Genomic DNA, 14,544 nt, shown 5'->3' with positions numbered 1-14,544 from the left:
TTAACCGAACTAGCTATAAACCAAGTCAAGCTCAAACGAAACAAAACAGAAATCTAAAGTCAACCCCTAATCAGCACTATCAACCCAATATTGTATCAAATATTCAAATCCATAAAACGAAAGAATCAATTATGTTTGAACATTGAACTAATTAATATGTTTTCGAAACTGAACAAACAGAAATACTATCTCGGGTTGGGTTAAACCCGGTATTGGATTATTATTCACCCGACCCGGTTACAAACCCGTTTTAAAAGTCACGCGCTCGGGAATAACACGGGCCCACATTTTTATGCTCATACATTCAGTTTTAATGATAGCGTTACCGTCACAGCGAAGCTAAACAACTTCGATTCGACAAAAAAAAAAAAAACTCGCCGCTTATAAACGGCGTTTGCCCAAAAAAACAGGAAGAGCAGAAGTAAAAAAAAAAAACCCCAAAAAATTGCACCACCATGACCACCGTCTCCTCCGCTTCCCCCGCCGTAACGGAAGGCGCGAAGATTGTCACACCGAGCTTGAAGAAGAATGAAAGAAATGGAAAGATACGGGTGATGTGTAGGTATGGCGGTAGTATTCTCTCACTTCCGCAGACGAAATCGCCGCGATATGTAGGCGGAGATACTCGAATCGTCGCCGTTCCTCCCTCCGCGGAAACGAGCTTCGCTTCTCTTGTTAGCCACCTTACGGTTACGCTCGGAATCTCTTATCCTTTCAAGGTTAAGTATCAGCTTCCTGATCAGGAACTGGATTCGCTTATCTCCGTCGGGACAGATGAGGATGTTCAGATCATGATGGAAGAACACGGATATTTCCCCTCCGAGTCCTCGATTCCCCAATCGCGTATCCGATTGTTTCTTTTCCCATTGAAATCAGAAGCTGGTGCGAGTCAGGGAGATTCAGATCAGTGTAAAGTGGAGACTAATATCGATTGGCTTGGAATCGAAGAGTCTAAGCCTATTAGCGACGAGTTGACACAGCCGGTGCTTCAGCACCCTAAGACGGAGATGTGGTTCGTAGACGTGTTGAAGAGCGCGGAGATGTTGCAGAGTGGGCGAAATAATAGCGGAAGTAGCGGAAGTGGAGATGGCAACGGCGGGATTTGTGGACAGGAGTCGATGATGCTCGAGACCAATTCCTCCTTTGGCTCGACATCATCCTCGGTTTCTTCGAGCAATTTACCTCCGATGAAAAGCACCGGCGAGGACAACACAACGAATTCGCAGGTCAAATTTGCGCCAATAGAATCAGTGACAAGGTATTCTTCTGTGCTCTTAACTGTTTGATTTCACCATTTGATTCCTTTATCGAATAGTTTTAGGTATAAGCGTTCTAAAACTTCTTTACACAATTTGTTGTTGGGAGATGCAATGTGCTATGAGTTTTTGAATTGTTGAGCCAATGACACAGATGAATTTGGTAGTGTTGCAGAACGAGTTTAAATGTGGGGTGATATATAAGCTATGTCTTGAAGTAATGTTGGAAAAAAAAAACTGAATTCTTGGAATGATCCTGTTGTTGAATTAGGTTCTCTTCTTCATGTATATGATCTGTAAATGAGTTCATAGGCTTAGGCAATCTGTAGTTTGTGTTACCTTGGGTTATGGTAATTCCCAATTCAAATCAATGCGCTCGGGGATATGTTGTTCCTCGTTTGGTATTATTCAGCTACAGCTACGGATGTAATCTTCGTAGGCTATATTTATTCTAGTATTTGAAGTTGAGTTGTGTTCATAAAGATTGTATGTATTGGTAGAGAAGATGCCAGTCCTCTAAACCTCGTTTGGTTCAAATGCCATTTTGTAACTGTTAACCATTTTCCCCTAACTTCTTACTCTATGAACAGAAACAACAATACTGCAGTCACCCCAATCTCTTCTCACGAGCTACCATCACACTCACATGCTTTTGAGAACAAACCGTCTTCAAACTTGTATGAGGCTGAGCTAAACAGACCAGTTCCAATCCCAATTTCCGGGTATCCACCATTTATGAACCAAGCTCAACAACAACATATCCAAGTCATTTACACTGGACAACCTTTCATTACCGGAAACTCACCTATGACATTGCCTGCCACAGCATACCATCACACAAACCACATCCATTATCAGCTTCCGCCACAACCATACCCAATTTATTACATTCCAGTCGAGCAATACAGTTCGAGGCACGTTCAACCACCGCCTGTGAAACTGGGCACCGTTTTAAACTCTCACCAAGTTGATTCTCAGGTGGTCCGCACCAGCAGCCCTCTAGCACCAGAGTTTTCCTCGCAGGTTTATCCTCCATCCAATCCCGTTGATTCATCGGTACAAACATCAAGTGAAGCTACTCTTAGTACTACTTGCAGAGATGTTTTCATCTATAACACCGACGACGATGACAACAACGATATGGCTCATGCTCAGATTTACAAATCTCAGCCTCCAGCTCCCACATTACCGTCTCAGTATTAAACCATTATGCTGTCCGAAGCTTTCAGTCAGTTACACGCACACACGCACACAATGCTTGAGAGATCTTAGAACCCTTTCTCGTGTTACTGCACTTTCAGGTATTTGGTTGTACAGTTTTGTTTTGGTCTGCACACATATATACATGCTTCTGGTTTAATTCTCTTTCAGTCGAGGTGATCCTTGTTTCACCTTCTTTCAGTCCCTTTGTTGTCGTAACACTCTGAAGTTTACAGTAAAGAAATTTGTAATAGTGTTACTTCTTTTGTCCTTGTGAGTGGTGAGAATATTTTTATATTCATAAGCTGAACATATTACGACGATTTTATTGGTAATCTGCGGGATAGTTATGCTATGTATTTGAGGAATAAAACCCAAGTTGCGAGGAATGCATACAACGATAACCAAAACAAAGATAATAATAAACCAGTGAGCTTAAACGACGGGCCAATACGTTGGTTGCAGAGAGAGTTTAATAGGGCCACATGCTTAAGTTTATTAGGTGAGCCAGTTTATGTTCCTGAGCAGTGAGTTTGAAGAGAAGTTAAGTCATCAACCTCTGCTTTGATCTCTCTTTTGAGTTTTTCTTTGTACTCTTCAAATGTTCCTTGAAAGGAAAGTCACTGCTCCACCCAAATTTCACTCTTATCCTCTTTCTCAGAGACGCGAGATATGAGTCTCGAGTAGTGAGTCACCAACACAACAACTCCTTTGAACCCATATAGTGCATCCGCCAACGCATCTAGAGTCTGTATGTCCAAGTGATTTGTTGGCTTGTGAAGAAGCAAAATGTGTGGCTTCGACATTGAGATCGAGGCTAACACAAGCCTAGCCTTTTTCCCTCCAGAAAATTTCACAATTGGAGTTAAATGGTTATAAATTGATAGGCCAAACTTGCCCAGTTTCGCACGCACAGCCTCTTGTTTGCTATATCCCTCTTGGTCAGGATGCAGACGAAGAAGATACTGAACCGGTGTCTCCTCCATTTTTAACTGGTCAACAAAGTGCTGAGAGTACCTGCCGATCCTCAGCTTCTGGCTTCTTCTCACATCACCCTCAGTCGGATCTAAATCTCCCGCAACAAGATTCAAAACAAAAGAGTGGACTTTCCAGCTCCGTTAGGCCCAACTATCGCTACTCTTGTCCCCATATCTATACCTACATCAACATTGGAGAGCCTGAAATCTGGAATTTTGGGGTAGCAGAAGCTAACCTCAATCAACACTATAATCTCTCCACATTCTTGAAGCTTCTGGTGCTGTGCCTGTGCCCTCCTCATCGATCGTCTAGCAACAAAAAAGTAGGTTGCATAAAGAGAGCTCTAGCCAATGATATCCGCTTCCTCCAGCCACCAATGAGTTCACTGGTTGGACATTTTAGCAAGAATTTTGGAAGCCTGAGCTTCAGGACCATCTGAATTCATCATCATAAGACGAATTCTGCTGAACCGCAGCTTCCAGAGCTTCAACTTCTTTCTTTACCTTAGCCAACTCTTCATTGGCAGACACAACTGCATCCAGAGGAAGCGTTTCATCAGCGACCACCTCTTGCGGAGTAACTGCATCCAGAGGAATTCTTTTTCCTATTTTTGAAAAGCAATTCGGCCCAAAGCGCGATTTGTATCAATAATAAATACTGACCTTTCTTTTTGACTTTATAATTTACGAGCCCAATCTCAGCCCATTTTGACTGTGGTGGATTAATTAACATTAGATCTTGTGATGTGAACAGTCCACGTGTCCTTAGAACTTACTGTTTACACAATCTGGTTCAACTAATCCACGATGTACCATTACATTGTCACACGTGATTCCTACCGTCACTCCCTTCCGGTGAGATTCATCGGCGAGAACACCGACACGATCTGGTGAATCGAATTCGATCGCACGGCAGATCGAATCGAGAGAGGGATAGTTTGAATTCTCTTTCGGAATGCTCAGTGATATTGGAACGAAGGAGGTGTTTCCCCTGATTGGGTTTTAGGGGTTCCTGTGAAAGAATAAGAAAACAAAACATGGACGCGGAGCGATCGTCGTTGTGCAATTTTTTTGTCAACTTCCTGATGGAGGAGAACTACCTCTTGACGGCGTTTGAGCTTCTTCACGAGCTCCTCGACGATGGCCGCGATGCCCAAGCAATTCGTCTTAAGGAGTTCTTCTCCGATCCTGCCCGTTTCCCTCCTGATCAGATTTCTCGGTATAATTCAATTCGAGGTTCGCCAGTTCTTCGCCATTGCTTTTGTATCCGCCTCACATTGTTTTTTTGTTTGTTACCGAAATTTCTTGCTAAATCGTCCCTGTCAGTGTCGTTGAGCTGCTTTTTTTGTTTAGTGATCTCTTTGGGGATCTGTCCTATAATGTGAATAAAGTAGCTATCTTATTTGGTCTTACTTTATACGGAAAGCAGTTGAAAAGTGTTCAGGTTGGATCATGGACATGTTTTCAAAGTTGTGAAAAGCACAGTAGTTCATACAATGATGGAGAATTCTGAGAATGGTGGAGTCGTATTTTGTTCTGCATGCAATTTGATGTTCTTTTCATAGTCTAAGTTTAAAAAGCTATCATAATTGAAGGTTTCTTGAAGGGTGATTCTTCAGCTTGGTAAATGGGGTAATATTATGACCAAGAACAAACCCATGTCATATCTTGTGTCGCATTCTGAGGTTTTTGATTATATAGTATTTCGTTTAGCGTTAGACTTTCTTAGACAACATGGTTGATAGCGTAGCTAGTAATTGTTACCCTACAATGCAGTTGCGGATCCACAAAGTTTATTGGAGGAGAAAGAAGCATTAGCTGAGAAGTTAGCTATCAGCGAATATGAATTTCGTCTAGCTCAGGAGGATATTACAAGATTGAAAACTGAAGGACAGAAGAAATCTGATCCTTCGATTGACAAGTCAGAAGGTAATCCATTACTAAAAATTTTATTCTTCTCGTCTCGTAGTAAATCTTCTACTTAGATAAACGTGTATGCATAAACACTCAGTTCATGTTTTGTGCCATGAAGTCGGTAATTAGGTTTCAGAAACTTCAGTGATGATCTCAAGTGCAGACACTTGAATGTATCTAGATTTTTTCTCTGCAATAAGTAATTGTTAGTCTAGCTTCCCAGTTCCTGTGCGCCAGCCATTTCCTCTTTTCTTTCATTTTTCTCCATGGAGATATTTTCTGCTTAGGTATGCAATTGCAAGCATCATTTATATAATGCAAAGGAGTTTTTTCCTTTGTCATTTTCATCAGTGCCAGCATGGTAGCAACTTAAATCACCAAAATATGTCCTGATAGGGTTTGTTATTTCTCAGAGTTGGACTCGGATGAGTTTGGAGACAACAGGCCAGAGATTCAACGGAAAAAGAAAGATTTTTCCTTCACTGATATAGGGCCTTTGAAGAACAATGAACGTCGAGACTTAAACTGTGCAGTGAAAGAATATCTTCTTCTAGCAGGTTACAGGCTTACGGCTATGACATTTTATGAGGAGGTATAATTGTTTTATCTTTGATCTTCTGTTTTTCTGGTCTGATTGGCAAACCCCATTTTGGAATCTTGATTAGCCTCTTTTGTTTGTGCCTATTTTGTGGCGTCATTGCCACTCCATTTAAAGTTGTATTGAAGAATAACTAAAAACTAACGGGAGCTTTTTAGTAGCTTATTTCAATTTTTCGTTTTCCATTTCCATTTCTGTAACTATTTAGATTTGTATCTATCTATGGTGATTGGTGAAGCTGTCTATGACTTTTACTCTTCTGAAAATTGTTTTCTGTTACATTCAAAACCTTAAAAGGGGGAAGAAATCGATGTCTCTATTTTGGTAAACTAGTTTTCGGCTTTGTATATTCTTTCAGAAGCTGCTGACACTGTCTTTTGTTTGGGTTTGAGTTGATATATTTGTTAGGTTTTGGGTTAATTTTTCTATTTTTAATTTAGTTGATAGACCAAAACTAAGTTACATGTCTGAATAAACTCCAACTCTAGAAGGAGAAACAGAAGTGTCTGACCTATCGTCTGTGCAGGTATTGTATTTAGAGCAACTTCGTAAATATTATGTCCTATCTGTTTATCTCAGGTGACAGACCAGAACTTGGACGTTTGGCAGGACAGTCCAGCACATGTACCTGATGCCTTGCGCTATTATTACTATCAGTACCTCTCATCAACTTCAGAAGCAGCTGAGGTTACTTCCTGAAAGCTTAATGTGCATGTCAATACTTCAAATTGAACTGATGCTGTCAGAAAGATCAATACCTTGAAAATTAGATCTTTGACGTCATTGTCTTATACAGAACCAACTTCTCTCTCCTTTGCCCTCTGCATTCTTCCTTAGTTATTTTCTGAAACTTGATGCTATTTTGATTGTGGGGTGAATATGTAGAATGGGAGCTTGCTTTACGTGTAACTTTTTGTATTTGAGAATCATAGTTATATGTTGCACTTTGAGCATTTGCGAGGATAAAAATCTACCAGAGTGTTCTGTATGCATTTTGAATTTGAATTTCTCATGGTTCACTATTTCTTGGATGCAGGAGAAAATAGCCATGCTTCAGGAGAATGAATCATTGAAAAAGGAGATTGAGAGGCTAAACAAAGAAAAGGACGGACTACTTAAGAGCAAAGAAAATTTCGAAGAGCAAATCGGTGCTTTTAACAAGTCTACAGAATCACTTCAGAAGGATCTTTGGGACAGAGAAAAGCAGGTAGTCTTTTTTTATAGACTGGATTTCTTAAAGAAACGGGCTCTTTCATATTTCAAAATGTAAATACCTGAAATGACACTGATAGTATTCAGGTGCAAAGTTTGAAGCAATCCTCAGAGCATCAGAGGAGGAACCTCAATGACTGTAGGGCTGAGATCACTTCTCTTAAAATGCATATTGAAGGGTCTCGTGCTAGTCAATATGTGCCATCGAATGAAGGTGATCCTGTAAAATTACAATCGGAGGAACAGATAAGCACGCTGTCAGAGGAAGTTGCAAAACCAACAGTGGAAAAGGATGGTGGTTTGATTTCTGAAGTTTCTATATCGGATGAGAAAGGGCACATACAAACAGAAGACGATCTGGTGGTGGAAGAGGTTATGAATATTATTGCTGATCAAAGACAGGTGGCAGCAGAGGCCAGCAATATATCTATTGCCAACAATGGTACTTTAGAAAACCAGAAAGAAGTCTCAAACTATTTGTTAAGTTCATCAAACGGCAATTTCTCACCCAGAGACCTAGGAAGCATCTTGAAAGTGGATCCTGGAATTGGTCGTGGTTCTAACTCAAAATCAGACAATTCAAATGGTGAAGCTGCTTCTGAGGAAATGGCAAGTCTTGATCATGCTTTGGAGTACTTCCTCTTATATCGTGAATGTTCTGCTATTTTCACCTTTTCTTAATGATTTTGAATACTCTAAAAGCTCCTCTTTTGTCATCAGAAAAATGGTAGCAGCCAATATAGCTGTCTGCTTTCCTTTCGCTATACTTATGCTAATGTTGTGTCCACAAAATGTTATATGGGATGTTTGAATTTTCATTTTTCCATTCCTCTACAGGGTTTAGGAACGATTCAGATACTTGCAGATGCTTTGCCGAAGATTGTTCCGTATGTTCTGATAAACCATCGAGAGGTTTGAATTCTTTTTTCAATTTTACCAGCCAGGACAGTTGACGAAATATTAATTATCTGAGTTCTTTGACTGATAGGAACTCCTTCCCCTGATGATGTGTGCAATTGAGCGGCATCCAGTTAGCAGTACAAGAGATTCCTTGACTCATACATTGTTCAACCTGATCAAACGTCCAGATGAACAGCAGAGGCGGATTATTATGGATGTAGGTTACTGTATTAACTTTGCAGCTTTCATAACGTATGATAAAACTCTTTAAGATTTTGAGCGTGAGTCCTTTTACTGTTTATCTCAGGCATGTGTTAGCCTATCGAGGAATGTTGGGGAAATGAGAACAGAAACAGAATTGCTTCCACAGTGCTGGGAACAGGTGAATGCTACTCTTGCTTCTACAAGTTGTTTGTCTTCTCTTTGAACATTTTGTGATATTTTCTTGATATGAGTGATTACATGCTGGTTGTGTCTATTTCAGATAAATCACACATATGAAGAACGCAGGCTGCTAGTTGCTCAATCATGTGGGGAGCTTGCAGAATATGTCCGCCCTGAGATACGGGACTCTCTTATTTTATCTATCGTACAACAACTCATAGAAGATTCTGCTACCGTTGTTCGAGAGGCTGCCGCTCATAATCTGGCATTGCTGCTTCCACTATTTCCGAACACAGACAAATATTTCAAGGTCAGCCTCACTGAATTTGCAGCTTCAAAATAGGCTGATTACATAGGTTGGCATGAGACAACAGCATAGGCGTTCAGTTAATATTAATAAAACCAAATTGCTACAACACCAGCTTTCTGCTTGTTTATTAGGTCGAGGAGATGATGTTTCAGCTGATATGCGATCCGTCTGGCCTGGTGGTTGAAACTACATTGAAAGAACTACTTCCTGCAGTGATAAAATGGGGTAACAGGCTGGATCATATCTTGAGAGGTCTTCTCTCTCACACTTTGAGCTCTGCTCAGGTATAGACTCAATACATTATCCGTTTTTAAATTTGTAACTGAGAATGATTGTTTGGAATAGCTCATTTTAAGTTATTTTCATTTGCAGCACTGCCCACCCCTTTCTGGAGTTGAAGGGTCATTGGAGTCTCATCTGCGGGTCTTAGGTGAACGGGAGCGATGGAACATTGATGTCCTACTACGAATGCTCATGGAGTTGCTTCCAGCTATACACCAGAAGGCAATGACAACATGTCCTTTTTCTTCCATCTCAAAGTCAGAGGAATCTGCATTCTCTGTTTCCTTGCTTGAGATCTATGCCGAGTAAGCTTCTCAACCCCCTCAATCACTCTGGACAACAATAATTTCTTCAAGTTTCTGACATCTTCTTGTATGTAATTCTAATACGTCTTATCTGACTGGAAATTCTGTCCAGGGGACGTTCTGAGTGGCCTATGTTTGAATGGATGCATGTTGATTGCTTTGCTAACTTGTTGCAACTGGCATGCATGCTGCCCCAGAAGGAAGACCATTTGAGAAATAGGATAACAAAGGTATGATTTGTGTTGACAATTATTCTCTTATTATGTATTGATCTTGGGAGTAATTAAGTAATTATTTACACTAATCTTTAAAAATCCTCTGTGGTGGTTTCCAGTTTCTTTTGGCTGTATCTGAACGTTTTGGAAGTTCCTACCTAACTCACATTGAGTTACCTGTATTCTTGGTGGCCGCTGGAGATGATGAGGCTGATCTTCGATTCTTACCTTCTGCAATCCATCCAAGGATAAAAGGTTACTTAATTGCTGGATATATAGGCATATAGCGATACAAATTTTCTAAAAAAGGATCTGACATTGATTCTTATTTCCTTTCTTCAGGCCTGAAACCAAGAACTGCTGTAGCCAATAGACTTGCCACGCTTTGTATTCTACCGCTTCTGTTGGCAGGAGTTCTTGGTGCACCAAGTAAACGCGAAGAATTAACTATCTTCTTACGACAACTCTTAGTGGACAGCAAAACAAAGGAAAACCAGTCAGCGAAGCACAATAATGAGGTTTTGGATGCAGTTCGCTTCCTTTGGTGCGTTTGCTTTAGCTTCCATTGTTTATTATGGTTTCCTGAAGCTACTTGTTCTTACCAACGTACTCCTCAAACATTACAGCACATTTGAGGAACACCATAACATGATATTCGGAATTTTGTGGGAAATGGTCGTTGATTCCACTGCAGAACTCAAAATCAACGCTGCTAAGTTGTTAAAGACCATCGTAAGCTTCTCAACAACACGCGCACACTTTCACTTTTTTTCCCAATTTGTTTTGAGAAGCTTTGTTATTTACTTGTGCAACAGGTTCCATATATCGACGCAAAAGTTGCTTCTGCCAATGTTTTACCAGCCTTGATCACTCTTGGTTCAGACCAGAACCTGAATGTAAAATATGCAAGCATAGATGCATTTGGATCTGTAGCACAGCATTTCAAAATCGACATGGTAATAAGTCATAACAAACTCTCTAATTACTACGTAAAGATCTTTTCTTTTATGTGCTAATTAAATTGTATATGATGCAGATTGTTGATAAAATCCTAGTCCAGATGGATGCTTTTTTGGAAGATGGATCTCATGAGGCTATAATCGCAGTCATTCGTGCACTCTTAGTTGCTATTCCTCACACGACAGAACGACTTCGAGATTATCTTTTGTCCAAGATTTTACAACTTTCAGCAAGTCCAAGCTCTTCAACAGATGTAAATCGTCGGCGAGAAAGAGCTAACGCATTCTGTGAAGCCATTCGTGCACTCGATGCAACTGGTAAGAGTATCAAAATCATAACTTTCTTCATCTTCCATGTTTAAATGTTCCAAGTTTAACCTGATTTTGTTTTGAAATATGGTTCTGAAGATTTGTCTCAAACAAGTGTCAAAGAATACCTGCTTCCAGCGATTCAAAACCTACTGAAAGATCCAGATGCGCTAGATCCAGCTCACAAGGAAGCGTTAGAGATCATAATGAAGGAGAGATCAGGTGGGACATTTGAAGCAATCAGTAAAGCTATGGGTGCTCACTTGGGGATTGCATCATCCGTCACAAGCTTGTTTGGAGAAGGTGGCTTGTTGGGGAAGAAAGAAGCAACGGAAAGCACTGCGGTTGCACCGTCATCACCGACAGTTCAGGGACCTGAGTCACCAAAGGTTGTGGCTGCAGCGACTGAAGACACGAGATTCAGACGTATCATGAGAGGCAACTTCACTGAGATGCTAAGGAGTAAAGCCAAGAACCAAGATGAGACACAGCCACAAAATCACTAAACCATTAAATATATATAAACCAGGTTTTTAATTCATTTAATACTTCTACTGCATATATTCTTAATACACAGAGAAATAAAATCATGTTCTTTTGTTATTTAGCCTGCTTTATTTTTATCTCTCTTTTAGCTATTTTGTTTTTGTTTTTCTTAGGAAGGAGAGTGAGACTACACATCTATTCAAAAAATTTAGTAGCTGGAGCTAAGGGCAATTTTGTTCTATCTCATTTCCCCTTCGGTGATCTGTCTATAAATAATCTCTTTTTGTACGTAATGAAGTGTTTATTCATTCTCAAGTACTGTGAAGCATAGGAATAGAAAAAATGTTTCCATATATTGGTTAATGTTGTGTAGACATTTTCGATGAGACTGGAATTATTCAATTTACCAAGTTGTGACAAGAATCATGCACACTCAAAGCGCGTTATGTCAAAATCAAAATGGCTCAATTATTATTGTCCACATATTTTGGGCTTTTTCGTGAATGTGTGGGCCTTGCACGCGTGGTTAGGCTAAATGACAAATTGAGAGGGGGCCTCGTAAACATGCAATTAGACAAGTCCGGTGGAGATTATGGCTTATATACACGTGTCAGGTGCTTCCTAACATTTTTTTGGTTACGGCGCATGGAAAATATACTAGCAAAGTAGCGATTATTTAACTAACTTCTTTTTAATTGCAATTTGGTGAATTTTTAATAAGGTTTTTATACTATGTATTAAACAATTACTTAAAAATGATTATTATTACATACTATGAATACTTCACCGTTACTAAGTTGCTAACTTCTCGCATCTTCTATAAATGTGACAGAAAATAATAAAGTGAAGAAGAAAGAGCGATCGGACGGCGAATTCGCGATCGTCTCGATCCACCGTTGGATCTCACGATGTCACTCTCCGGTCTTCACAAATTCAAGCTCTTCGCCGCACATCGTAGCTTGGAAGCGTCTACCGCGGGGAATCCCACGATGAGTCCGACGAAGAGCCCTGTATTCAATCTCCGGCGACGCAAAACCCTGCGGATGTTGTTCGAAAAGAGCTCTGACTGTCGCAGACGGAATCTCCGTCAGATCCTCGAGGAATCGCCGGAATCAGATGGAAATTCCGGGAAAAAGAAGAGGGGAAACCACCGTGCTAGGCGTAAATTGAGAGAGCTCTTGGTCACAACGCCGTCGCCGCCGTTCCAAGGTAGAGAAGAGACATACGGAAATAGAGAAGAGGGTAGCGAGATTTCGCCGGTAACCGCCAGCTCCGTTGCTTCTAACGGTGACGGTAGAGAGTTGACGGCTCGACGATTCGGTTCGTCCGGTTCGGTTCAATCATTGCGGTTGAGGATTTTGAGAAAACCATGGCGACCAGTCTTGGTTTCTATTCCTGAACAACAATAAAACCTTTTTGTTCTTTTCTTTTTTTTTCTTCGTTTGATTTCCTTACGAATATATAAAATGTTGATGAGATCTTTAACTAGTTTTAAGATGTCATATTTTCGATGTCCGTTTTTTCGGTTCTTACTGCGATTATAATATTTGTAGACTAATATAACCTTTACTCTCTAGGATTTAGTTAATTTATTTAGAAGATTATGAATAAGAGCAAAAAAAGAACAAATGTTCGAGTTACGTTATTAAAAAAATACAAATAAAAGCATTGGATCTAGTGAATCTTTTGAAAGGAACAGGACAAACTTACCGCATGTGGTAAAATTATATTCTAATGATTTTTCTTGGCGTGTAACATAAATCTATATCTACTAAATCAACAGTCACTTTTACAATAACTGATACTCTCTTCATCTGACACGTGTCATAAGTTTTAATTTCTTATCTTTTACTTTTTTTGTTAAAGAGATCATTTTCTGATTAACACGTACACAAAATCTGACATGTCAAAACAACAAAATTAATATAATATATTTTATTTTATAATTTATTTGGGCAAAACAGTTTTCTTTTATCCTCAACTCCACGATCATTTCAAATTTCGATTAATACATTCCACAATTTTGTAAAAAAATAATAACAAACTTTGACAATTTTTCTCAACTGACTTCCACTTTCTTCTCCATGAAACGATTGATCAATGAAAAGAAGAAGATGGAGAAATTCTCAGAATATATTACAATTAAGGTACATCAATGTATTTAAACATTTAACTAAAAACTTTAATCTCAGTTTTTTATTCTGGATCACGAAAATGTCATCTCAATTTGAGATTTTAGGCTAACTACATGTTTTTGATATTATGTGATTTCTTAGAAGTTTTACATTCTGGTTAATCCAAATACATGAATTTAGATTGATGCCTTTGTTTCATTTCACCTATTTTGCTATTAATGGTACAAATTTTTTGTTCATTGTTCTTCTTCTTACCTACGTTTCATTCATGTCACTTATTATTGTTGTAACTAATATATTATTTTGTTGAGATCGTACACATAATGTAAATGTCACCTTATTATCTGCTATCTTATTATCAAAAACTCTGTAATTGTCTGACCAAATAAAACTCATTATTCTATTTCTTATATTATGTATTGATTTTGTAGATATAGATTTGTCCGCACATAGCGCGGACCGTAAACTAGTATCATATAATTTAGAAAAGGAGTTTTGGAATTTTCGCAACGGCTATTTAGAGTCAATAAAAATGATTTGGGATTTAGTTTGTGGATGGCAAAATGATAAAATAGGTAGTCATGAGAGGGAGCCACACGATTGCTTTTTCTTAAAGTTTGTCTTTTTTTTTTTGGTTCTGTCAAGTTATACAATGTTATTCTATTATGGGATTGGAAATAGTTATAGATGCAATCAACTATTCAACCGGTCAACTATAAAAAAATAATCGAAATTTAAGGAAAAATAGATTTGGTGTTGTTGAAAGGAGGAGCTTTTTTACAGCTGATGAAGAACCATTTATTGCTGACAAAAATATTAAGCCCTACATGAATATGGTATTTTTGCTACTATAAGAATAAGAAGTTATACAAAAAAAGATAGGACATTTTCTTACTATTATCCAAAATTTCGGATCTTAAGGAAAGTGCTTTGATATGTCGGTCATATACTCATAATCTATGGTTTGGCAAGAGCTTATAAAAGATGAGTTCTTGGAGCATATATACATGTTTTTAAAAAAACCTAAAATCTATATTTTCATCGAATTCAAAGGCGGAGGCAAAAGACCAAATTTTAGACAATTAACATCCATTCATTAGCA

The 14,544-nt window shown here is 39.0% G+C and overlaps 3 protein-coding genes across 3 annotated transcripts; all 3 read left to right on the top strand.

The window, feature by feature from the left end:
* Positions 1-37: 37 nt before the first annotated feature.
* On the top strand, positions 38-2,779 carry LOC9307778. The gene is made up of 2 exons (XM_002873718.2): positions 38-1,258; positions 1,847-2,779. The coding sequence occupies exons 1-2, from the start codon at positions 456-458 to the stop codon at positions 2,457-2,459; spliced, it is 1,416 nt and encodes a 471-aa protein (XP_002873764.1). The 5' UTR covers positions 38-455; the 3' UTR covers positions 2,460-2,779.
* Positions 2,780-4,079: 1,300 nt separating this feature from the next.
* On the top strand, positions 4,080-11,727 carry LOC9309831 (lisH domain and HEAT repeat-containing protein KIAA1468 homolog). The gene is made up of 20 exons (XM_021021914.1): positions 4,080-4,669; positions 5,210-5,362; positions 5,761-5,939; positions 6,525-6,632; positions 6,982-7,152; positions 7,245-7,766; positions 7,995-8,069; positions 8,146-8,274; positions 8,365-8,439; positions 8,542-8,751; positions 8,883-9,035; positions 9,124-9,338; positions 9,451-9,568; positions 9,673-9,808; positions 9,896-10,097; positions 10,180-10,285; positions 10,369-10,509; positions 10,590-10,830; positions 10,921-11,350; positions 11,481-11,727. Exons 1-19 carry the CDS (start codon positions 4,471-4,473, stop codon positions 11,325-11,327), a joined length of 3,540 nt encoding a protein of 1,179 aa, XP_020877573.1. The 5' UTR covers positions 4,080-4,470; the 3' UTR covers positions 11,328-11,350; positions 11,481-11,727.
* Positions 11,728-12,006: 279 nt separating this feature from the next.
* LOC9309830 lies at positions 12,007-12,865 on the top strand. Its single transcript, XM_002873716.2, has 2 exons — positions 12,007-12,028; positions 12,140-12,865. The coding sequence occupies exon 2, from the start codon at positions 12,216-12,218 to the stop codon at positions 12,714-12,716; it is 501 nt and encodes a 166-aa protein (XP_002873762.1). The 5' UTR covers positions 12,007-12,028; positions 12,140-12,215; the 3' UTR covers positions 12,717-12,865.
* The last annotated feature ends 1,679 nt before the right edge of the window (positions 12,866-14,544 follow it).

The sequence above is a fragment of the Arabidopsis lyrata genome (assembly GCF_000004255.2).
Source record: "Arabidopsis lyrata subsp. lyrata unplaced genomic scaffold ARALYscaffold_6, whole genome shotgun sequence".
In the NCBI taxonomy this organism is placed as follows: domain Eukaryota; kingdom Viridiplantae; phylum Streptophyta; class Magnoliopsida; order Brassicales; family Brassicaceae; genus Arabidopsis; species Arabidopsis lyrata.
Note: the sequence above shows the minus strand (reverse complement) of the source record. Positions and strands in the feature narration are given on the sequence as shown.

Bases quoted from the DNA above. Each gene is read 5' to 3' on its own strand.
- LOC9307778 (XM_002873718.2), top strand. From the start codon at position 456: ATGACCACCGTCTCCTCCGCTTCCCCCGCCGTAACGGAAGGCGCGAAG. The intron at 1,259-1,846 runs GTATTCTTCTGT...CTCTATGAACAG, and splicing joins CCAATAGAATCAGTGACAAG to AAACAACAATACTGCAGTCA.
- LOC9309831 (XM_021021914.1), top strand. From the start codon at position 4,471: ATGGACGCGGAGCGATCGTCGTTGTGCAATTTTTTTGTCAACTTCCTG. The intron at 10,098-10,179 runs GTGCGTTTGCTT...CAAACATTACAG, and splicing joins GATGCAGTTCGCTTCCTTTG to CACATTTGAGGAACACCATA. The intron at 10,831-10,920 runs GTAAGAGTATCA...ATGGTTCTGAAG, and splicing joins TCGTGCACTCGATGCAACTG to ATTTGTCTCAAACAAGTGTC.
- LOC9309830 (XM_002873716.2), top strand. From the start codon at position 12,216: ATGTCACTCTCCGGTCTTCACAAATTCAAGCTCTTCGCCGCACATCGT.